Consider the following 23324-nt stretch of genomic DNA (forward strand, 5'->3'; position numbering starts at 1 on the left):
GGCTTCCTCACTGCAGAAGGAGGTTAATTAAGCAGCAATCCCTTCTCCTGAGCAGTCGCTGCTTTGACAGAATGAGTAACAACATGAGCTGGAGTCTACAGTACATAATGCCATTAGGTTTATTACTCCCCTTTTACAGCTTGCAGTAAAGAGAACAGTTGCAATTAATGTATGAAGTGGATACAATGCTGCAGTCAAGGTCAGGGTGAGGCATAAAATGCAGAGCCCAGTTCTGCCCAAGTCACATACTGGCAGGAGAAAGCGCCACAGTTTGTCAGGAAAGGAAAATGGGATCAGCTCTTCCTCTCAGTGCAAAGAAATCTCTCCCTCACATGGGTCTGACGGCATCCTACCAAAAGTCTCCAGGAATGATCTATGGGAGCAGAGAGGAAGTTAATGAAAGTGTCAGTAGCCCAGGAAGAGAGTGACTGTTCAACCAATTAGCCAGAAACTGGAGACACTCCTCTGCAGATTGCTGGCTATGGCAGGTTGTATGTGCCGTTATGAAAAAAAAAAAAAAGATGGCTCCAGTTCCAAATTTCATGCTCTCGCACCAGTGTAAATCTCAAACAGTCACTGCTGACAGTTCACTTTTGTGTAGCAGAGACATGTAGAATGTTTTCCTCTTCTCAAGCATTAAACTGGTGCTTGACTGAAAACAAAGCCAGCTAAGCCAGAAAGGCAGTAACAATATGTATTCCTTTCTTTTCATTCCTTTTTCCTTGGTTATACACCCAATTTAAAAGCAAACAGCCACACATGCCAATCACATTACAATTCCTTACATTTTCTTGTATTCTGTTTCCCAGTCAATCAGCTCTCATCTGTTTTGCTTTTACCCTCTAAACCCTTCAGGGCATAGAATATCACTTTTCAGCTTGTACAGTATGAAAAAATAGATCTTTGATTATTACTGTAATATAAATGCATATTTGTGATCACAATGATTGCAATTGCAGAAAATGGAAATCATAAAGATTATTTTTCAAAGCTCCTGTTAAAGGCCATGAGATGATTGCTAGCTAATGATAGAAACACATTTCTCTCAGGACAAGCTAGTCCATCATGAAGGCTTAATATCTTCCACTGGAGCAGCTAGGTTTCTTGGAAACAAGACACCATTGCCAGATGGAGCATAGGTCCGTGTGTTTATGTTCTGATGCAAAATGCATGTGAAAAGCCTCAAGAGTTCTGGGTCCCCCAGGATGAGGCAAGAGAGTTGGTAAGATCTACTTTGCAAGAGCACTGACTGATGCATTCAAATAGCAATTCTTTTCAGGCATGTTTTTTTCCATTAGAAAGGGCCACACTTTGCCAACCAGAGAAGAGGGCAATCAGCAGTTGCTGAGCAGCATGGACTATTTGTGCAAGGAGACCTTACACTGAGCAAAGCTGGGGATATAGAAAAGCATTCTGGCATAGCTGCAAAAGAAACATTACATACTCGGAACTGACTATATGTGTATATGCTTACCCCCTGCCAACCATATACACATTCCCCATGGGGAAAAGCATTTTCACTATGTTCTCATTTGACGGGGTGATGTGGAACTAGAGAACCATAAAAGAGCTTCCTTCTGCCCTTTGAGAAACACTCATTTGTCTTCTGGCTTGTGCATGTGTGCTTGAAATGTACTCTATTCCTCCTCCTTGTATCACCCTCAATACTGTGGCATTGCAAAATTGTTGCAAGTCAAGCATCAGCAATTCTCTCCCTTGATGGAACTGCTTCAGAGCAGTGCTGTGCTTGAATGCAGCGTGAGGGGATTACCCGTGGTTTCTGGGTTGTGAAATGAGAGATATCACTTACAGAGCTCTCTGTTGATACTGCTTTCTTGGCTTCCCTTTGATGATGACTCGTGTAGCCATATAAATAAGTGAAAAATAAGCTCTGGTAAGACCACAGCTCTGATGGCCAGATGTGTTCCAAGTGGTAAATAAGAGGCCCATCAGAAAAGAAGTGAAATGTGTGGAAGGAAGAAAACAAGAACACTTATGTGTTTCTGTCCCGGCACCTGCGACTTTGCAGGTTTGTTTTTGTACTTTCCCCTCCATGGCTTTTAGTGCTGCCATTTGCTGAGGAAGGGACCAGGATCTGATATAACACCTTCTAAAGTTATCACTGTAATTTGTACTACAATATGAAGAGCTTGACCAAGATTTGGGGTCCCAGCTACTGTACAAAAATGTAGTGACTAGTGACACATAGCCCAAAGAGCTTGCAGTCTCAATAAGGAAGATACATAGGAAGTGCTAATGAAAGCTCAGAGGCAGCACTGAGGATAAAGCTTATCTGTCTCTGCTTCTCTGTGTCATCTCTACATTACACCGCTTCTGCCAAGTCTTTCTGATGACCCCTCAGCCCCGTTGATCTTGGCCACCAAATTGTTGAGTTGTAGGGACAGAAGATGTCGTAGACCAGCTTCTTAGCTACCCAGAGATTCAAAGATCTTCAGGACATCTGCAGGAATAGATGAAGGAATAGACTTCAGTCCATTCTAGAGAGTGGCAGGTATGTTGCAGGTTAATACACATAGCAGTATATGTTATTTAATGTTTTGGTCAGGCATGTCTTTATTCTTGATGTACATGAATATGCTTGCAATCTATGAAAGATTAAATTGAAGACTAATTTATTCTTAGTATGCAAAGCAAGTTCCACAGTTTGCAGAGGGAATGTATGCTGAGGATGCCCTGTCAATACCCTGGCAATCTTCATGAGGAATAAAAAACGTGAGTCAGTCTGAACCTCCTGCTTCCAAGCCAGACACATCACCTTCACTTGCCTCCTTGCTGTGTAATGAGGTATATTCCTGATCTTTCCTGAAGAGCAATTGGACAGATGATCTTCATGAGGCTCCAGCCTGGTGGCACAGAGAAATTCTGACACAGATCTTTGACTTTCTTCTGCCTTCAGTTTGCCATACTCCTTTACCACAGTGTACTGCCATGCCCCTTTAGTCCTTCACTCCCACAGCAGCAGATATGCCCTCTCCTTTCTAAATGGACATGTGCTTCCCGACACTGTCTTCTGGTAACCAAAGGTTGTCATCCTCTGTCCGTAAGTGCTAGGGGACATCTTGGATTATGGAAAGTCTGTGAGAGATGGGCAACTCTGTGACCACAGGAAAACTCATTACAAAAAAACTCCAAAGCCTACTGGTGATCAGACAGGGATTAGGTCTTTTTGTTGCTGAGAAGCAGGCAGATCCATGCAGGACACACATGCTGGCAGTTTCCTATGGTGCAAGGTGAGGGAGGATGGGAGGAATGCATGGACTACAAAAGCAGCCATTGTGCTCTGCAGCTTGTGTCTGGGAAGCCCAGCTGGAAGGTCTGAGCTGTGGCAGAAGCGCAGAAGTGAAACTGCAGCTGTGACCCAACTGGACGTTTCCTGGCTCAAGTCACTAGTTCCTCTTGTTCCTGTGGAGCAGAGGGTCCCCGACAAGATGCACACGCACATGTTGGTGTGGTGCAGTGGGCAGAATTTACAAGCGGTGTGAAGAATGGCCCAGTTGTGCTTTATGCCCTCTCAACTGTTGAGCTTCATACGTGTGCATGAGGACCATGCCTCTGCTTCCCCCTTTGTGTCTTTTTTTCATTTTTAACCTTCTCAAGCAGGGACCGGCACATCACTCCTGTGTGTGTCACAGGTATAGGCTGTGTACATCACAAGTACAACTCCTAGCTGAGCATAGTGCCAGCCTAAGTGCTTTCCAGATGATACCCTAGCAGAGATGAAGCATGGAGAGGCCAGGCAGGATGAACCCACTGGCTTCAGCTGGGGGAGGTGGGACATTTGAGTTCAAGCCAGCATTCACAGTGATGATGAGTCACCCAGGTATGAATAATAACTACAGTGGTGGCCCTTCCAACACCCGCAACATCCTTTGCACTGTCTCGGTTTCCTGTTCCCAGCGCAAAACCTGTTTGCCTTTAGCAAGTTAAACCTGTTGCTTCCCTGAATTTTCACCCTGCCTTGGATCCTTTAGTATTTTGCTCTGCCTTTGCAGTCCATATGCGTCTGAGATCCTAAACTTGTAGAGATTACAGCATGAACTCACTCCTAACTGACCCGAGAATGATACTCAGCTGCTAGTGCTCATGTCATTCAACGAGAGGCAGGATTGATCAGTGCCTCAAATTTTACAGGTCTTTGGTTCTGATATTTTTCTTGTGCTGTTGTCTAGTCAAAATTGCTAAACATTAGTTTGTTGACCCAGATTGCAACCCAGCATTTACATGAGGGAAGAAGACACTCCCACAGCAAGTTGCACAGATGTGCAACTTCCTCACACAACTAATGACACTAACATCAACTGGATTCCTCCCCTCAGTAAACGGACACAAGAACTTGTTGTTTGCAAGAACAAGGAATTAATCATTATTGACCAAGCATTCATTATGGCAGCTATCAAGAACAAGTGAGTTTTATTTTTGTAAAGAGGTCTGTTTAGTGGGGAAGGTGAATGTCATATTTTGCACTTGGGTGAGAAGAATTAGTCAGGTCCTTGGTTTGCTTGGGCTGTAGCTGGGGCACAAGAAGAGTGCAATATGCACTCTTGCTTGATGATTAGAACAGCTATAGCAGAGCCACAGGGAATCTACTCTCTGATTTGCAGTCGAAAAGAGATGGTCATCGGTGTTCTCACTGGGCTTAGTGGTAAAAAGGAGTGTCTTATGCATATACCTCAAATCCAGGGCTAGAGCAAATTACAGGAAACTTGGAGGTGGAGGGAAGTCTTATTTTTAAATACAGATACTGTGAATTTATAATTTTTCATTTTTCTAATACTTCTAATATCTCAGAGACTGGTGAGTTGACCCGGGCAAGTCAGCATACAGCCAAGTGTCATCATTAAAGCCAAGCCATCATTAATCTAGAGATATCTTAGACCCAATGAACATACTGTGCTTGATGTGCAATCCAGGACATGCTCAGTGAGGGTTTTTTTAATTTTTTTTTACGTATGTACATAATGACAGGGAGGAAAGACACAAGCTTGCATCTATGTTTGTACAGTTGTTTGCATGTCCATACATAAAGTATCCCTCAGTAGTTCCAATATAGGAGATACCTTTGCTTTAAATCTTTCTTAAAATAGTGATTTCTATGCAGTGTATGCAGCAAGCAGTGTTTAACTGTGTGCAGAGATTCACTCTGTGTCACAGACACAAACATGCAAGCACAGAAGAACCACATCTTCTTCATCTTCTACAGACATGCTAACACTTGTGCCATGGGTGGTGACCCAGGGCTTCCAGTTTCTGCTAGCAGCCCTTAATAGCAGCCTGACCAAAATGTTCTTCTATAAATTGATTGCATGGCAGATGTAGATACCTTTTCTTGTTGCAAATCCCCATAGTTCAGCAGATGGGAGGAGAGGGGAGGGAAAATCAAACTCCATGCCCTGAAGGCCAGGCTATCTTAGCGATTTACAAATAACCTCGGTGATCTGCAGACATTCTGGGCACTTGATATTGCTCAGGTCCCTCTGTTTCCCTCTCTCAGCGTAATAAAGCTAAGGAAATCCAGCAGACTAAATTCAGTGCTGCAGATCAGCGACAGGAAGGAAACTGGATATGCATGAATTAAACAAGACTATTTGCCTTCTCTGATCTGCAGATATTTTTCTCTCAGAAATGCAACTTCTTTTTTTGCAGGTGACACCCACACATCTCCTTCACATACTGGCGATGATAATAAAGGAGATAAACAACTGGAGCTCATGCAGTTAGACTTAATCTTTGTATGTCATCGTCACCAAGCAAAGCCACAGCAATAGGAAAACAGAGCTGCTTTCTGCTGCTCGTTTCTAACTGACATTTCTTCACCAAGTTGCTCATGTAACCTATGGACTCTTTGAACTTCATTTTGTGCCTGCTGTCTTTCACAGTGTGTGGGTACTGCCATGCAGTGCTGAGCTGCAGTACATATATCCTCCGCCTATACGCTGGTCCTCGTTTTGACTCTCTGCCTCAGTGGTTTGAAATCAGATTGCAGAACTACAACGGAAACTCCTAAATAAAAATTAAAAAAAGAGTAACAAGAAAGGAATACTCTGATTTTAAAACCTTATACTGCAGGTTAAGTGTAGGATTTGTAAGTAAGTAATCCTTTAGTTCAGAAAGGAGAAAAGGCAGAAATAAGGGTATTTTAAAAATCTTTTTTTGGTTAAGTATATATGCATGGTTATTTTGACTTAAATCTCGGGAAATAACCACAGAACCTTCATCCTTCCAAGGGCTGCTTTTATTGGAGGCAATTCACTGGAGCTGCAGCCCAAACTAATGCATTTCTCTAGCTGCTGGAGACAAGCCCTGGAGTCTCTTAACTCCACTTTTCCTGCAGTCAGCCATTCATCCATCCTGCCTTTCCAGCCTGCTGTGGTTTGCTTGGTCATTGCCCTTTGAATATAATTTGCTGCTTTCATCTCAAGAGTTTCCTGGGACTGAACAGTGCACCCAAGTCCAGGCACAGGACCTAACCTGGCTTTCACCATCAATGCAGCTAGTTTCTCATTGATGCATAGCAGCCTTTCTCATTGAGGCATACCAGCCTATGCAGTAAAAAGTACTTCTTCAGGCAAGAAGGACTAGGGTGTCTTTAATAGTTATTTCTAGTATATGGCCAGGGAGAGGCAGAAGTTTGCTTTGTGTAGTGCATCCTGCAGCTGGTTTGTTCATTTCCATTCCCTGAGGGACTGTTTCAGAGTCTTACTGAAGTGGTTTCAGAGTGGTTTCTCCTTTAACCCCTTTTGCTTCTCCCATCCTTAGTGGTGGATTGCTCCATCACAGGGCTGGACTTGAAAGCAGTGTCAACTTTGTGTGTCTGCAGCAGGAAGAGAGGTTATTCCCTTGCTGTCCAATTCTGTATCTTCATAGTCTCATACTTTTTTGCTGTTGTTAAGATAAAACCTTGGCATTACTTCAACATTCTGCTAATGAGAGAAAGAACTACATGGGTTAATGCTCCCAAAGGCAACATGCCGCCCTGGGCTTCAGCCTCTGTCCCTGTGCACCAGGAGCTGATGAGCTATGCAAACAGAGAAACAATTTCCTTTCTCCAGCCAGTTTTGATTTGGCTGGGGAAGGCTGAAAAGCCCAGGAAGAAATGCAAGCAGCCTACGTCCTTTTCATGAGAAAAAAAAGAAAAAATCAGCTCTCATCTTGACCACTTCTGTTTGAAGATTAAAGTAGCCCAAGGGCTGTCGCAGGCAGCAAGCATAGCAGGAAAATTAGTTCATTCTGAGTCACAACAGAGTGATCTAATTTAACAGGGCACTGACGAGGCTGTCATGGTTGTGTCCTGCAACAGCCCCCCATATGAGGGGCTTGAGGGGTCACTCGGACTCTCTACCTGCGGCGTCGCCAAACTGAGTGCCTACTCTGACCATACCTGGAGCCTCTTACTGCAGCCCTGCCCTTGCTGCGAGGGAGCGGACCAGCACCTCTTAGCAGCGTGTGCTCAGATTAGAAGGCAAAGTCCCTGCAGGCAGGGAAAAAAATGCAATGGTAATTAAGGAGCCACTCCGGTCACACAAGGGGGCAGAAGAGAGGCTGGATAGGAAAGCTTCCTTCTGGCATTTCCTGCCTTTGATTTCTTAATTTTGCAACCTGATCTCTTTTCTTTTAAGGTACTTTAGTATGTAATTTTTTAAGCTTCTTTATTTTAGAGCAAAAGGATTTTGTAAAAAGGCCATTTGATCCTCCTACCAGACTGAAACCACTATGTTAATTTCCACAGAACTGTACTGTTACAAATCGCTTGTTTGCGTCTTTGTTTTTGCTGGTTAGGGAGTAATCTTTCCTGACTGAAAAACCAGAGTTGTTCCAGCCCATGAGAACACTTCAACCTGATCCAGAATAGTTCCCTTGAAGGAATAAAAAGCCAGTGAGGAAAAGGAATGATGTGGCCACATAATGATATAATGGCTAGGAAAACTGTGGCATTTGAAAATTTCTGGTCATTTCAATGGTCAGGTGAATGAGATGGAGCCAGCCCCCCAAAACTGAAGTGCTCCTGGTAAGTTTATGAGTCCTGAAAATAAAGTTACATTTCGGTTTTATTAACAAAAAAAGGAGAAAAAGTAAGAACCAGTGCCTTGATCCTGGAGATCCAGTAAAAACAAACAAACAAACAAAAAACACCATGAATTTGAGACCATTCAACTTTTTGTCTCTCTGCAAATGGGTTTGTATGAAATTGGCAGCCTCCTAATAGTTTGTCAGCCAAATTGGCCACATCAGACTATCTGAATGCCCTTGAGGCTGGAATAGTAACATACTGTAATGTGATGCTCTAACAAAAGCACCTAATTGTGAAGAACAATCCATTTGCATCAAGATAAGCAGCTAGTAATGTTTCCTACTCACAGCCACATGCAGACACTGACTTTGGCTACAAATTACTGCCTAGTGCTGTTTTCAGCCTTTCCCACTCTTTATTGGACCTTAACAAAGCTGATGTTGTACTCATTACCCCAACCTGTTTTCTGGTTAGTGTGAGTGACTAACAAAATTATGTCTTGGTCTGTGATTCATCTTGAATAAAGTATTTTCCAGTCACACAGCAAAAGCCTTGCTGAAAGTGGAAAGATTTGATCTTTAGCACTGAAGCCTTTGCTTGTGTGCTCCTAAAACTCAAGCTTTTTGTACCATGTTATTTATTAGTATCAAACATACCATCAGTAGCCAAAGTTGCTTTTGCTGTCAGGGCATGTCTACAGGCCTAATGAACTTGGCAATAGCCAAAAGCCTGCTATGCACAGGAAATGAAACGTACAAAAATTAAATGCACTGGGGGAAGCACGTGGTGTGTGGGATTCCCACGTGGTTGTTTGGCCCGACTGAAAATCTGAAGATGATGGGAAAAATCAAAGGGATGAAAGACCCCAAATCCTTCAAACACGAAACAAGTACCTATCCAATCACCACATGGCTCCAATCTCCTATGGCAACTCCTTACCCCAAACTGAAGAGGAATGTGGCATACAAGACGGTCTTTGTGAAGTAAATAACTAGTCAGGGGTACATGTGGAAGGCTGCACGATGGTGTTAGAGATTAACAAATTAGATGGGCTCCTGAACTGCTGAGTCTGGCATAGAAACGAAAGTAAAAGAGATGATATGCAAAGAAGGAAGACGTGATATTGTTTGACAGACATGCAGGGTTCATGTTTATAGCTGCAGAATAAAGAAGAGATAGCACAGGCTACCTCCTCGGCATTTGTCTCCTAGGGGCTTGGTTCCTGGAAGCGTAGAAGAGCCAGGCTGTTGTTCTGTGCTGTGCTGGAGACGTGCAGAACAGGAATCAGCATGCAGGGGGCTGGAGCTGCACAACCCTTGGTTGACCCCTTGCAACATATGTTGATTGCCGTTCAGATACGATGACTGCAGATCAGATGGTCGTTTGACACTGAGATCCAAAAGTGGGGGAACGGAGGATGAAAAACTAAATCACTGTTCAGCAGGATTATATTTGCTTTTGAATTAAGACCTGTGCGCAAGGCAGAAAACCCTATTGATCTCTCACTGCCCCCAGGAGGGCCAGTTTCCAAGTTCAGAGCAGGAACAGAGGGAGGTTTCTCCTTACATCATCCCGTAAACAGCATCTAGACCCCAAAGGCAGGGCCAGGGAGGGCCAGGGCTGTCCTGGCATGTTATGCGTTGCCTAAAACCAGATGGAATAAATTAGGATTGCTCTGTCATATATGCTAATCCACATATGCAGAGCCAGACTCCAGACTTAACTGGTTTGCTTCTCTGCAAACACTTTCTTTTAGTCCCTTCCAGTGGTGGATAAAAGGTATTTACTGGTGTCTCATCTCCAGCAGTCTGTAATTCATGTCCCTATAGTGCTTTAATATAACGGCGATGTCCATTTTAACACAGCGCTGGGGCCTCTGCTGTCCTGGTTCCCCTCATTTTTTTCATTATATGTTTAGGATGTTTCCCTGTATCTCCTCTTCTATTTGGTCAGTCAAATGAATTATATACTTGTTCCAGATGTTCCAGGCCTTACTTTCCAGTATCATGTCCTGGGAGCTATCAAATGTTCTAAATATGGAAATTACAAAAGTGTTAGGGGAAGGAAAGCAAATTATACCAACATTCACTTTAGAAAGTAATACTTTCCTCTGACTAGCCTCAGGCCCAATGCAGTTATTCAGGACTTAATTTACTATATCTATCTATTTAATAATTTTAAAAGGAGATTGCAAAAAGTATAATAAAGCTCTAAGGAATATAGATATAATGAAATAGCTACATCTATATCTAAATCTATATATATACACAGTTTAAACAAAGAACGTTTACCCTGTTTTATGCTTTTGATACGCATTTGCCATCTCACCTTACATTTGCACTAGAAGATGTGATTTTTCACAGCGCATTGTAATCAGAGTACTTGTTAATGTTGTGTTATACAACGACAACGCTGGTAGATGGCATGGAGCATGGCGAGCCAGTGCCGTACCCTGACGGAGGACTGTCCCCAGCCTGCTGCTCTCTGCCAGGAGGGGCTGGATGCCCCTGGCACAGTATCATCTACTTCTCCCCTCTAAGTGAGGAGGGAGGTGGCAAGGCGTTAGCATCCCCCCAGTCAGTGCCACCAAGGAATGCCAAGCTGGGACCATGCAGGGACTGCCACGGGTCCTGCCTGGCTCTCTCCCCTCCGCCCCCTGCACGTGCTCCTTGCTGCCTTGGCTGTTGTACAAAGGCGCATTAACGGGCTTTTCAGGAGCATAGAGTAAAAAATGTATGTGTAGAAATGTCAGCTTTGGGGAGTTTGTGCATGTGGTGAGGGGAAAGGAGAAGAAATAAATAAAAAGACTTTGTTTTGAAGTTCTTCAACTCAATCACAAGCTTTTGGGTTTGCTGAACTGACCCAGAGCAAAGCTCTCGGGGCCTGCTGGGTCCAAGACCACGGTCCCGTGCCAAATGCACAGCACTGCCTCATGGCAGTGGGTGCTCAGGCCTCACTTGCCGTTGCCATTGTGGGCTCTGCGCCGTGCCCTGGTGGAGCTGTGCCTGGCTGGGGGGACAGCAGGCACCTCACCGCTGCTCAGAGGTGGCACAGCACCCTCAAGGAACATGGTTCATGGCAATATGACTCAGAATGAATGGTTTGGGGCCCAGTCAGCAAACTCAAATAAAACTTCCAGTTTGGAAGTGCCAAAGGTTTTTTTCTTGGGATAAGATGTCAAAGCAGATTGTTGCCACACTTCCACATCTCTACTTTTGTTATGTCCCCTCAAAAAGAGAAAGAATCTTCTTATCCCAATTCGGAGGAAAATAAATGTTGTACAATCCCAATTTTATTTCAAGGTGGGAATATGGATTTATTTTTCATTTTATTGTTTATTCAGTAGTCCCTATAAAATAAACCTCATCTCCTCAGTATGAAAAGGGATTTCATGCCAAGACAACCCCAATTACAGTTTAGGATGTCTTGTTAATGTAAACATGCTTAATTGAAAGAATGAAGCAGGTTTTGCTGAAGACTTTGTTCTACTCCAGCATGGAGCATTCCTGAAGAACATCTGTAGATAGAAAAGTAACCTCCAGTCAATACAAAGTTCATTGAAGTGTCCAGAGCAGTCCCTGCAGGCAGCTGAGCACTTGCAGGTCCAGTTCACAATGGTGGGAACAAAGGACCCTCTCACACCCCAAAAACTGGGTGCTTATGGGAAAAAAATTCAAGTGATCTTTAGTTGCTCATAACTGGACCCAGATTTTCAAAAGAGCTCTGGTACAACCTAGGTGCCAGAAGATATGCATGAATTTTGAGGAGTAATCAGCAGAATGCCTTTTGGATAGAAACAAAAATGAAAGTAAAGCTCTCCTCAAAATCTGACTTCTGTGTCTTCTAATGCTTCCCATATGACTTTGTGTTCCCTCGCTGTAGGAGGGAAACAAAACAGAAATGGGGTTCTTCATGACGACAACAGATCTTTCTTCCTCTCCTGCTTGTCTTGATTTTGTCTTCAGGTTGATTACTTTCTCACTCTGTGGAGTTCCTTGCTCATGACTTCGAATGGCCTTATGAACATTTACAAAGTGTCCAGACTAAGGACTCACATGTTGAAGGTTTAGTAGTTTTCTACCAGCTTGATTTGTCCTGGTGACCCATTTGTGCCATAGCCTAATGGCTTGGATGCCTTCTGGCTGACTTTTCCCTCTTTCTTTCAAGCATGTGTTTTGAACTTCAAACTGTGCCCTGGTCTTGTAGGGAATAAAAGATTTTTTTTTTTTTTTACATTTTGCTGTATTTAACAGGAACAAGGGTTTCTGGGGATTAGACACACAGGAAAGGAAATTAAGGGTTAAATCTAAGGCAGCAGTTATTGGGAAAGGTCAGAAGTTCTGGCTCTCCCAACAGCTGAGCAAAACCACAAGTGTTAGGAGGAGACCAGCTCTGAGGTCTGATGCCATTTTTCTGTCTTACCCACTGACAACCCTCAACACAAGCTGTATCTCATTTTCAGCTGTCATGTAGAACAATCCTTTTTTACTTTTCCCCCCTCTTTTTATGTTTGTTTGTTTGTTTTTTCTTTTAGTATATTATATCAAAGTTTAGCCAATACTTGCTATGGTGTAGGTATCCATGATAAATAACGACAAACATGATGAGAAAATGAGAGGCTGTCCTTTCACGTCCAAGAGCAAGTGACTGCTGAGGAGCACACGAGGCTGCTGGTGGGCCAGCTGGTGGGTATCAAGGCTGCCAGGACCGATATGCAGTGTAGTCTCGTGTTGGTGCATAGGATGGGTAACCCTTGTTCTTCTGGTGTGGTGGATGCCGGGGAGTCATGTTCATGTAGTCACTCTGATGGTATATATTCTTTTTGGATTTTTGCTGTGGGAGAAGGGGGAAGAGAAGTGTGAAAACATTTCTGCAATTAGTCTGTCCTGCCTGGGGTGAACACCTGAAAAGGGAGAAACAGAAAGGGAACAGGGATCCTTTGAGCAGAGGGGGTTTGACTGTTAATAAGACCTGAGACAAATTAATAATGGATTTGATTAATTTTTCCTTCTTTGAATTAACAAATTGTCTCACCCAACTCTCATATTAACTGCTGACAGTTCTGGCCCTAGGTCCTGGTTCAGGGAAGCAGACATATTTATAAGGCAGCCTCAGGTTTAAATACATTTACAGAAGAATTAGAACACATGTTCTCATAAAATAATCTATGGAATTTGCCCAACCTGAATGTAAGTCTCCAGTTTATCTGCTAAGAAATTCACAGTGTTAGTTCTCCAGGTAAAGGAATGCTGCAAACCAAGGATACAAACTGATGCCTCTGACCATCAATTCTCAGCTGTGGAATGACTCAGCAGAAGCAATGCAGTCTGAGCAGTGAAGGCTGTCCTCATTTATTGGGAGGAAAAAAGAAATTAGCTTAACTCAAACAGAATAAGAGCAGGAAAAATCAGCCCAGGCTATGTGTATCATGGTTAGCCTACCATTTACAGCAGTAACACACAATGTTATATGTTGTTCTGAGCACTCCTTCAAGGGGCAAAAGAATCAGAGCTGATGTTAATCTTTTATCTGTCTCACTATCTGGGCCTCAAAAATCCCATTTCCACTGTTGAATTCCTGCCTTATAATGCCCCTGTGAGACAAAAGAGGCATCATCTCTTTCCGAAATAAGAGTAACAGAAGACAGGTGAAATCATTTGCCTATAGTCACAGAGGAAGTTTGTAGCTACAGCAGCATTTGAACCTCTAACTGCTGCAGGCTGTGCACAAGGTTGGTGTTTTTGCGTAGCTTAAGGCTTTATTGATCAGGGGCTAGGTAAAGTGCTTCCATGCTTGTTCCTTAATACTGATCATACCTTCTTTTGCAATCTCCTTTTTACTGAAATTTCCTTCCTATGTGCATAAATATTTGCATATGCTGCAATGTATTTGTGATGCTGTGGAATTGGAGGAGGTTTGTGTTAGAAAATCTGATTGCTGAATTATGCTGTACATGCAGAGTGGGGCAGTTACATTTCAAGCTTTTTTTGTATTAATGTTATATATATGCAAGGTGTTGAATGTAAGTTACGTGCTGCTTAAGCCATGCAATGCAGTCGATGCATGTAAATCATTAGATACAAAAGCTTTACCTGTATGTGTTCATCTCCATAATATAGGAATTTTAATTGACCTAAGAGGTAATTCTGCATGGGAGAAAGATGTTTTGCTAGCATGAGTGAATGCTGGACTGTTACAGGATCAAAGACTGTTACTTTTGGAGAGGAAAGCTATTTTCCTCCAGGGAAGGCAGAACTGTATGAAAATAGACAAATCTTTAGCTGCTTTCAGGAACTCAAGCGAAACAAGCTTGCCATGGCTGTCAAGTATCATATTTTAAGGGCTTTTTTTACAATTCACAATGTTTTCTATGCAGCTGTATTTACATTCAGCAACACTCTAAATACATCCACACTCAAAGTACATATTATCAGGAGAATACCACCAGCAGCTATAACAGCAGGTAAAAACTGGTGCAGCAAATGGCACACATCGCAATGCAGCCTTGTCACTCTTGCTGGGGGCAGACGTGTTAGTAGCAAAGTGCGTAGCCATTAGGTACCAAACAAATATAGCAAAGAGAAAATGGTTCAGATTGTAAATGATGGATTTGAAGCTACAATATCTGATCAGGGCACAGCCACTGTAGAACAGCACTGTAACACCAGCAGCTGTTTGCTGTAATTCTCTCAGCTCTCCTAGGAGTCAGCCTCTACAATAAGGCACAAAGAATGACCACTTAACCTGCCTTTGCGTTTTCCTATGGCAGTGCCCCATTTGATTGTTTTCCATTAGAAATAACCATATATTGAGCAAGTGTATTTTTGTGAAACACTTAACAGATCTCAAGCTTCAGCTAGCAGTGAGGGTGGCTTTCTGTATGCATGCAACATTTAACCTGTCAGGCACTCTGGGCCCTTTATACAGGCTACCTTGTAACGTGTTGAAAATCGCTATGTAATGACAAAGATACAGGGGAAAGGCAGAGTGCAAGGAACCGAGCTCTTTATGGTCATTGTTTAAGTCTTTTCCACATGGAGTAAGTAGTGTAAATCAGCTCTGGGAGATCACGATTCTAAGACTTGTCTAGGATGATGTCCTTCTGCTGCCTTTGCATCACGCCTCACTCTCTCTTTACTCCGGCAGGCAGAACTGGATGTGACCTGGGCCAGCCAGCTCTCCAGAGAGATTAGAAAGCAAAAATATTGAGCCATAAGACTGTCTCAGATTTCTTAGGGTTAATGTACAGAGGCAGACAAGGGACTACTGTGATCCCGGTGCTCTTCTTCCCTTGCAGTCAAGCTGCCAGAAATAGTGGGTACTTGGGGGAATTGCTGGATAGGCACAAGACATCAGTGCAGGTGTTCTTCGGCCAACTGAGGGTTCCCTAAAGATTGTTTTACTGTAGGTGAGCTCCTTCTGTCAGTATAGTCTCAAAGCGTTTTGCCAGGAATGCTTGTAGTGCTAGATTTCCCTGACAGGGACAATTGGCAGAGCCAGAGACAGTGTCCCAGTATTGCTGGTGTACAGGGTACTGCCAACACTATGGCATTACTACTTGCTTTAGGACTCTACTGCAGAGGCCTAACTGCCCACCTGGAGACAATCTGGTGTTTCAACTCTTTTGGGGCATGGCATGGGTGTGCATATATAGCTGGGGTGAAGAAGCACCGTGATCCTGAAGTGAGGGGTATCAGTGACTTTGTGGTAAACATGGCAAGTATAGCCCGAGAAATGAACTAGGGACAAAGAGTATACATAGCAAAGGAAAATAGTCGTTTCTTACCCAGTAGTTAATAAAAACCGCGGTTATTAGCATACTGTAGAAAGCAAGAACTCCAGTCACTGCCACCATAGTCCACAAAGGAATTGCAGACTGAGGCTCTTGTGTTTGGATGGGTGTCTCTTTAAGGAAAAGAACAAAGAAAAATTTTAAGTACATGAAAGCAAAAACCTCCATCTCTGCTTATTTACTCCTTGTTCCAATGTGTCATTTGTATTAATCATCATTTTAAGATGTCTTCTTCAGGACATCAGAAGCAGGAATGTAGTTTTACCAGGCAACCCAACTTTTTTTTTTTTTTTTTTTTTCTTTTTAAGGAAACAGACTGCCTCAAGCCATCATGTAGGGAGTGTGTATAGGGAGGATACTGGCCTACAGAGATTTCCCAGCTTACCTTTCACATGAATGACGGTTCCATTGCTCTTCTCATTGTAGACATATGGAGGTGGATACATGGCCTCGATTTTGCAGAAGTAGATGTCAGTTTGGCTGGCGCTCATGTTCCAAAGATTGAAGATTACTTTGTCTTTATCGTGAATTCCCTGGCAGTTGAATTCTTTATTTGAATTACTGCTAATTTTGGTCGTGTTCCATGAAATAAAGCAAACTTCAACTGCACTGTCCGTTCCTTTGTGCAGCGAAGCTCGAAATTCCTTCCCTGTTCCATTGTATGTGTAGTTGCAGACTAGAGTTGCACTTTTGTTAGCTACAGTGAGCAAAGGACGCTGAGACACTAAAATCTTGTTTTCTGGAAGGGAGGGAGGGGAGGGGAGAAAGTGAGAAAAATACTTGTTTATAAAATACAGTATGAGACTTCAGAACCACACATCCTCCCCTGCAGCTCTTCTCCATATCTCCTCTCCCCTGCTGACACTCCCTACTAGGGACTACGTAACCACCAAGCTGCAGAATCGGTTTCTCACAGGAGCTCTTGTTGCAGCAATCCTCCTCTATAAAAATAATTACATAGTCACTAAGGGAGACAGTGAGGTCAAGAGTGTTCTTCTTCAGAGTCATAACACTAGTACAGAAAGTGGTCCATGCAATTAAGATTTAATGTCGGGGCTCAGAAGGCTACTCTACGTGTGTGTGCGGGGTGTGTGTGTATATATATATATATGGCCACCTTCCTCTAGCCTTTCCATAGCAAGCAGTTTCCCAGGGGACATTATGGAGTGAAAATACTGTGTTAAATGCTTAGTTTAGCAGTCAGATAAGAGAATATTATTTATACATTTTCTTTTTAATCCAAGGACAGACTTGAAGAGTTTGCAGGTGGAATTTGCTGAACCATTTCAAGGGTTTGGACCTTGGACAATGAGCACTAAAACCATGAACTGCTATTATTTTAATGTGAAATAAGTCATTTCTCTAGCTAGCAGCTGTAGTAGATTCTTAATCTCTCAAAGGACTTAGGAGCTGACTAATTTGACACTGCATTGGCACTTAGCACTTGAATAGCTTGCAAAAAACCATGTCACATGAAGGTATAATTCAATTTGAATTGACCGGACTGATACATAAACAGGAAATGTTTTCTGACGTGTAGACCTCTGTGCTACCATCTGCCAAACAATGAAACACTGCAAGGACTATGCAGAAAGACAACTTCTTCCAAGAAAAATCATTCTGTACAAATGGGGCCCTACTTTTCAAATTATGACCTGTAAGTAAGAGCAAGGGAGATTTAGCTTTCAAGCTAGGAACCTGCCAGAACTAAGGACAGCCCTTCTGTGTGTGTATATGACTGTGTAAGTCTTCATGCAAGCTCAACTCATATGAGGTATTAGTAGCCTTTTATAGATCCTGGAGAATTGCTGTGGTTGTAAGAACGATAGTCGTATCTCTTGTCCTCAAAATCTGCTGCAAAACCTATATTCTTTCTACTTAATCCATGTGACGAGACTTTAAAAAGGCTAGTAAGGGAAATGGAGCAGGAAGGAGGCCAGATCCAGAATGCCCAGCAAACAAGTATTTCACCGTCTTTCTTTAACAATATTTAGAACCAAGTAGCTACATTCAGTGTGTTCACACCTGCACAAGAAGATGGAGTACCCCAGCTTCTTGAGTAGGATACTCCTTTGGGATGAACGTGATCCGGGGAGTAAAGTAAACACAAAGAGATGCATGAGATGGCCAGTACTAGTGGTAGGGTGTGAGCAGTAAAAACAACCCACAGCTAGCAGGTTCTCCAGTTCCAGCCCAACCCATGAAACTGCTGAAGTTGTTCATTTTCTCACTGAAAGTCTTGTTTACCAGCCCTTTCTTCTCATGAGAGCAGGAAGACATAAGACAGGGAATGCTCTACTGCCTTGTCTTTAGCAAAGAAAGATTGTAGTCCATCCTCCTTGTGTCTCTTTGTTCAATAGAGTTAGTGTGGGGGCGGGGAGCAGAGCTCATCACAGCTCTGAAATCCCATGTTTGCAGGGAACCCAAACACTGTGAAACTTTTTGTTTTGATGAAGGATGAGCATTTCCAGGCTTTCCAGCAGAGAGAGACATGAATCTTGGAATCCTGGAACTGAGCAGCAGATTAATAACAGACAAGGCAGGTTTCTACTGGAGGTGCTGCCTGTGGTGAATTTTCATCGAAATGAAGACATTTCAGCAAAACATTTCAGTTTCATCGAATCAGCATTTTCCGACAAAAGCTCTCGCATAGGCTTATAAGGCATTCTAGTAAGGGGTGAGGTTTGGATTCCACCCCTTTAGACAAGGTATTTGATCATATTTTTGTTGGCCAGAAAATTGATCTTTGGCCTAAGTGGCAATGTGCAAGTCTGCAGTAGAATTGTTCTACCTTTAGCACAGCAGAATGCTACACCTCTCACTTGAGACAGAGTTATTCTGATTTGCACTGCAGTAGTGCCCACCACTACAACCCTGATCGTCACAGGGACTGAATACACCTCCAGAAGAGACCTCTTTTGTCTCAGAGTTCACAACCAAAATAGGCATCCCGGAACAGACACTTGCAGAAGCATTACGCTTCAGAAAAATGCTTGCCTGTTTTTCACTGCAAGTACTTACAGAAAGCTAATGGATGTTTATTGCTCAGTCTGATCAGATTTTTGCTGTGGCCAGAGGAAAGACAAAGAACACTGAAAATCTCATCACTGAGGGACCACCTTCAAATGTTATTTAGACTTATCCGCAGACCCCAATGACTTACGCCCACCTTCTGCTGTTGTCAGCTAATCTGGATTCCTGATGTTTAGTATATAGCTTCATGCCTTGAGCTCCACTATTTAGCTACAGCTTTGGACTATGTATGTCCCTGCTATGATATTGTGCTAATTGGCAACCAGTCTCTTTTGATACACCCACCTAAAAAAATAAGTTCCTTCAACTTATTTCCACCTCTTGGATTTATGGTCCGGTCTGTTGGCCTTGGCATGCATGCTGGGTGTTGCTAACCCAGCCCCATGCTCCTGCTGTTGGGATGGAGGGTGGCTGAGCAGTGGGAAAAAGTTCATTTGTGGATCATTAAACAAAGACTGATCCTACATGATTTAAACTAAGCACCCAAATCCATTTTCACAAAGTGGCTCTACTAGTTCAAATCTGATTTGATTGAGCGAGATCTTTTGTTTTTCATTTATAGGAACTAATTAGCACCACATGAATTGGTTGGGCTGCAATGCCAGCAGGAGCAAGGCAGGCTTACCCCACAGGCATGTTAGACAGGCTCGGCTCTCATCTTCCTCCTCCGGGCTTGGATTTTTTTTGAATTGAAGAAAGTCAGTCATGCCAAAATGCCTATTAGTTTCACAGGGAAAACAGAGTAAGGCCAAACATCCCTTACTTCACTTGTGATCTGAATAGGATTTGATTATATTCTTAGTAGGATCTGGACGATTCTGAGCAAACATGGGCTGAGGCTGCTTTTGCCTTCAGAGAGACAGTTTTTCTCGTAAGTGTTGCTTTGAGTTTGTTAAAATGGTGAAACTCTGAAACATTTAGTATGTGTTTCCATTAGTGTATGCTTTCCCCTAAACAGGGTTATGATTGCCATTTCCAAAGCTGTGTTCAGTCATGCTGCATAGTAATAAATATCTATATCTTGGCCATGAAAATGGCAGTTATGAAAAATCTTTGTCTACAGTTTCAAAAAGCTGTGCAGTCTAAAAATGTAAAATCATTTAAGTTAGTGTGCACAGGCTGCAAGCTTTCTCAGGATCTTGGAATTTATATGCAATGATGTGTAAGATCTCTAAATGTTTGTTAAGCTTTTTTATACCTTATTTGTCATGCTAGACATTTGTTATAATCACATGTGAGGTTTTTTTGCATCATGAAAAAAATGTCATCCATATAGAATATCCGTAAAATACTGACTCTCTAATCATGGAGCCCTGGTGCAAGCAAAACTTCATTGAAGTTTTTTTCTTTCTTTCTTATTTGCCAAGAAAGTGAAATAGAGATGACAAAGTATGGAAAATAACTATTTTGAGGTTTTTTTTTCCAGAACTTTCCATGAATCATCATCAGCTATTGGAAAAAATATTCTGCTAAAAATATTTTGTACTCTCCTTTCTTTCTTTTCCATGCCAGTTGACTTCAAGGAGCTATTTGCCAGAGCAAGGAATCTGGGATAAGTTGGGATATCTATAAGCATAGTAAAGAAATGGCCCAATTAAGTCCCTGGGGGGATAGGGGAAAACCTGAAAGGAGTTTATTTAATTCACAAACAGAAAGGCACACAGCTATGTTACAAACAAAGCTATTCCATTTTTGTTGCTGCTGCTCTGTTGTTCAATTACCTTTACTCTTCTTTCCCAGGTACAAGGGTCTTTCTCTTTTATTTTGGTTTTAGGTCACCCAGCTGTGTGTATAATGTGCAGCTGGAGGGATCTGCCCCTTCTAGCTGTTCTAGACTTGCTTTCTGCTAATCTTTCCTACTTTGGTGCAAGTACTGCAGGAAGCATAGTACTACATAAAGCCCAGGTGACACTCTTGCTTTAATCAAACCCAGGGTGAGCACAGGGGGTTTTCTTGTCAGTTTGTGATTTTTTTTTTTTTTTTTAAATGAGAATTTGTTGATGTCATCTTAATCTCGGCTAACCTTGCCTCATACATCTTCTGCATTCTGGTAACCTTAGTGGGTTAGAGGTTGATTTTGACACCCAGAGACCATAAGCCAGAAGGTTATGCGGGTAGTATAAAGGTGAGGTCATTTGTGGTACACTGCAGTGGGAACCCACTTACATCATTACTTATTTCACAAAATACACAGGACAGGCAACTTCATCTAGCTGCCTCTCTGACAGACCATAGTGAGGTAATTATTTAGCCAACAAAAAGCAGGGGAGGACAAACTTTGTAAACGTTAGTGTTTCTGCAAAAGGGAAATGAACAAACTGATCTTTTAAGTCCCTTTCCATGATTCAAACTCAACCTGCAGCACTCACTGATACAGTCAAACAACAACAGAACAGGACAAATTCTGTTGTCTTCCCCAAAACAAAATACCTGAGGCCTATAATACACTTTGTGGCTTGAGGAAGCCCTGCAGAGTTTTGACCTGCCTTAATGTTTTCCATGTACTGAGGATCAATCATCTTGATTGAAATGAAGGAGGGGTGGAGAAAAGATATGGGAAAAAGATGAGAGCCCTGAGAAGCAAGTGACCACCTGTGCTTCTCTTTAAGCAGTTGAACAGCCTCAGTGGAGCTATCGGGGAAACTCAAGTTCTTTATGCAAAGCAAGTGTATAAATGTCTATAGAGTCGTGGCATAACCCCTGTGTCTGATAACCACACGCTATATTTTATTTTGTTGCAATTCAAAAGAGTTGCTTAAAAGCTGTTCACACCTCATGGAAATGTTTTTAAAACTGTTAACCCACTGCTGATACTTATCCCCTCCTGGAATCAGTGTCTTCTCTGATAACCCAGGGGCCCGCTGTGGAAATAATTATGATATTGCAAACACAGTATTATAAACATGGGAAAAGGACAGGGAAGAAAAAGCCTATAATCTCTTAAAGAAATGTAGATCATGGTGTCATGAAAATTACAATGCCTTCACTGAGGAAAAGAATTCTAGAAAAATAAGGCAGAAATAAGGAAAAAATAGATTCAATTGTATCTCTCATATTAGAAAAAGGAACTCTTTAAAGATGTTCTATATGTGAAAAGTTTTGTACTGGAAAACAGGTTTTTGTTACTCTGTAGCTTCCCTGTAAAATACAAAACACTGACATTTGGAGAAGACCCAATAACAACAGTTCACTGGCCAGCGGTTTGAAAAATTGTCTGTCTCTCCTAGCAAAAGTCATCATCCCTTGCCTTGCTTTGCATTTTGATGTACCCCTTGGAAAGACGTGTTAACTCTGAACATACGAACACTGCATCAGCAAGACAAAATACCCTCAGCCACAACAACTGAAGATTCAGAAAGACTCACTAAGACTCAGGATTTCAAAATCACAAATAGACATTTTTCGTTGTTGAAGATTTTTTCAGAAAGAAGCTAGATATCTAGTAAGTATCAATAAACTACTAAACAATGCAAAAATCAGAAACTGCACAGTTCCCATCCTCCCATCTCTGAGCTCAGTAAGCAACTCTACTTTTGGTCCTTTTATTTGCTGGTTCTGTGAGGATGTGGGTGGGCTCAGCTCTGCAGCCCATCACACTGAGCCGGGCCATGGTGGGACCTGGAGCTTTGCACAGGAGACTTGGGGGTGGTGGAGAACCTGCCCCAAGAGAGGCACTGGCACCAGGTCTGCTCAGCCCCTCTGCCGCCCAAGAGAAGGCACTTGTGAGCAAAATTTGTAAAGCCCGGGGGGAAGGTGAATAAACCCCCCTCTATCTATGCATGCAATTATCAAATGCATCCAAAAAGAAGTCAAATTAAAGGAAAGCTCTTGGGTCTTATTTTGGAGGGATACTTGTGGCAGAAAAAAAATCAGCCTCTTTGTTGTATCAAGTTGATCCATGTGCAGTCTTAGCAGCATGCTCTGTCTCTCCCCTTTCATCGAAACACAGAATAATTTGTGCAAAATTAATTCAAAGCTATACTAGACCTTCTCCCCCGATGATCAAAGTGAGGAAAAATAATGGAAAGAATTGAAATGTGGGGGGTTTTGTTACCTGTTACATCAGCAGTGGGGATGAAGCAGAGCGCCACGAGGATCCCCAGGAGCATGGTGCTAATGGTGGGCCTGACGCCTTGTCCCCACCCCCTCCAGGCACTGCCACGTCTCCCAGGGCCCCGCGCCACCAGCCTTCCTTCCCTGTGGGGCCAGGCTGCACCCTCGGCTGCTCACACAACTTCTCTCCTCCTCCCTCCGCAGCACATGATACACAGCCAAGTGAAACCACTGTAATGGCAATGCTTGAACAGGAAGTCAAATTGTTTGATGACTTTAGCCTTAGGAAGTTGCCTCTGCAAAGCTCAGTAACGCCTAAAAGGTAGTGGAAGCCCACCTTTCAAAATAGGGACTCCTGTCCCTGTATTGCAAGATGCGGGCTTGTGTTCAGGGCTCTGCAGGGTTGCTCCTATCAGG

General features: G+C 42.7%; 1 protein-coding gene across 1 annotated transcript; it reads right to left on the bottom strand.

Annotated features, from left to right (window-relative positions):
* Positions 1-11356: 11356 nt before the first annotated feature.
* On the bottom strand, positions 11357-23078 carry CD28 (CD28 molecule). The gene is made up of 4 exons (XM_009462306.2): positions 22909-23078; positions 16207-16560; positions 15816-15934; positions 11357-12862 (listed from the first exon to the last, which is right to left on the bottom strand). Exons 1-4 carry the CDS (start codon positions 22961-22963, stop codon positions 12722-12724), a joined length of 669 nt encoding a protein of 222 aa, XP_009460581.1. The 5' UTR covers positions 22964-23078; the 3' UTR covers positions 11357-12721.
* Between the last annotated feature and the right edge of the window lie 246 nt (positions 23079-23324).

The sequence above is a fragment of the Nipponia nippon genome, unplaced genomic scaffold (genome assembly GCF_047370975.1).
Source record: "Nipponia nippon isolate SJK-2023a ecotype South Korea unplaced genomic scaffold, ASM4737097v1 scaffold_5, whole genome shotgun sequence".
Lineage (NCBI taxonomy): Eukaryota > Metazoa > Chordata > Aves > Pelecaniformes > Threskiornithidae > Nipponia > Nipponia nippon.

Bases quoted from the DNA above. Each gene is read 5' to 3' on its own strand.
- CD28 (XM_009462306.2), bottom strand. From the start codon at position 22,963: ATGCTCCTGGGGATCCTCGTGGCGCTCTGCTTCATCCCCACTGCTGAT. The intron at 16,561-22,908 runs GTAACAAAACCC...CCTCCCTTCCAG, and splicing joins CCCCACTGCTGATGTAACAG to AAAACAAGATTTTAGTGTCT. The intron at 15,935-16,206 runs GTAAGCTGGGAA...TTTTCCTTAAAG, and splicing joins AACCGTCATTCATGTGAAAG to AGACACCCATCCAAACACAA.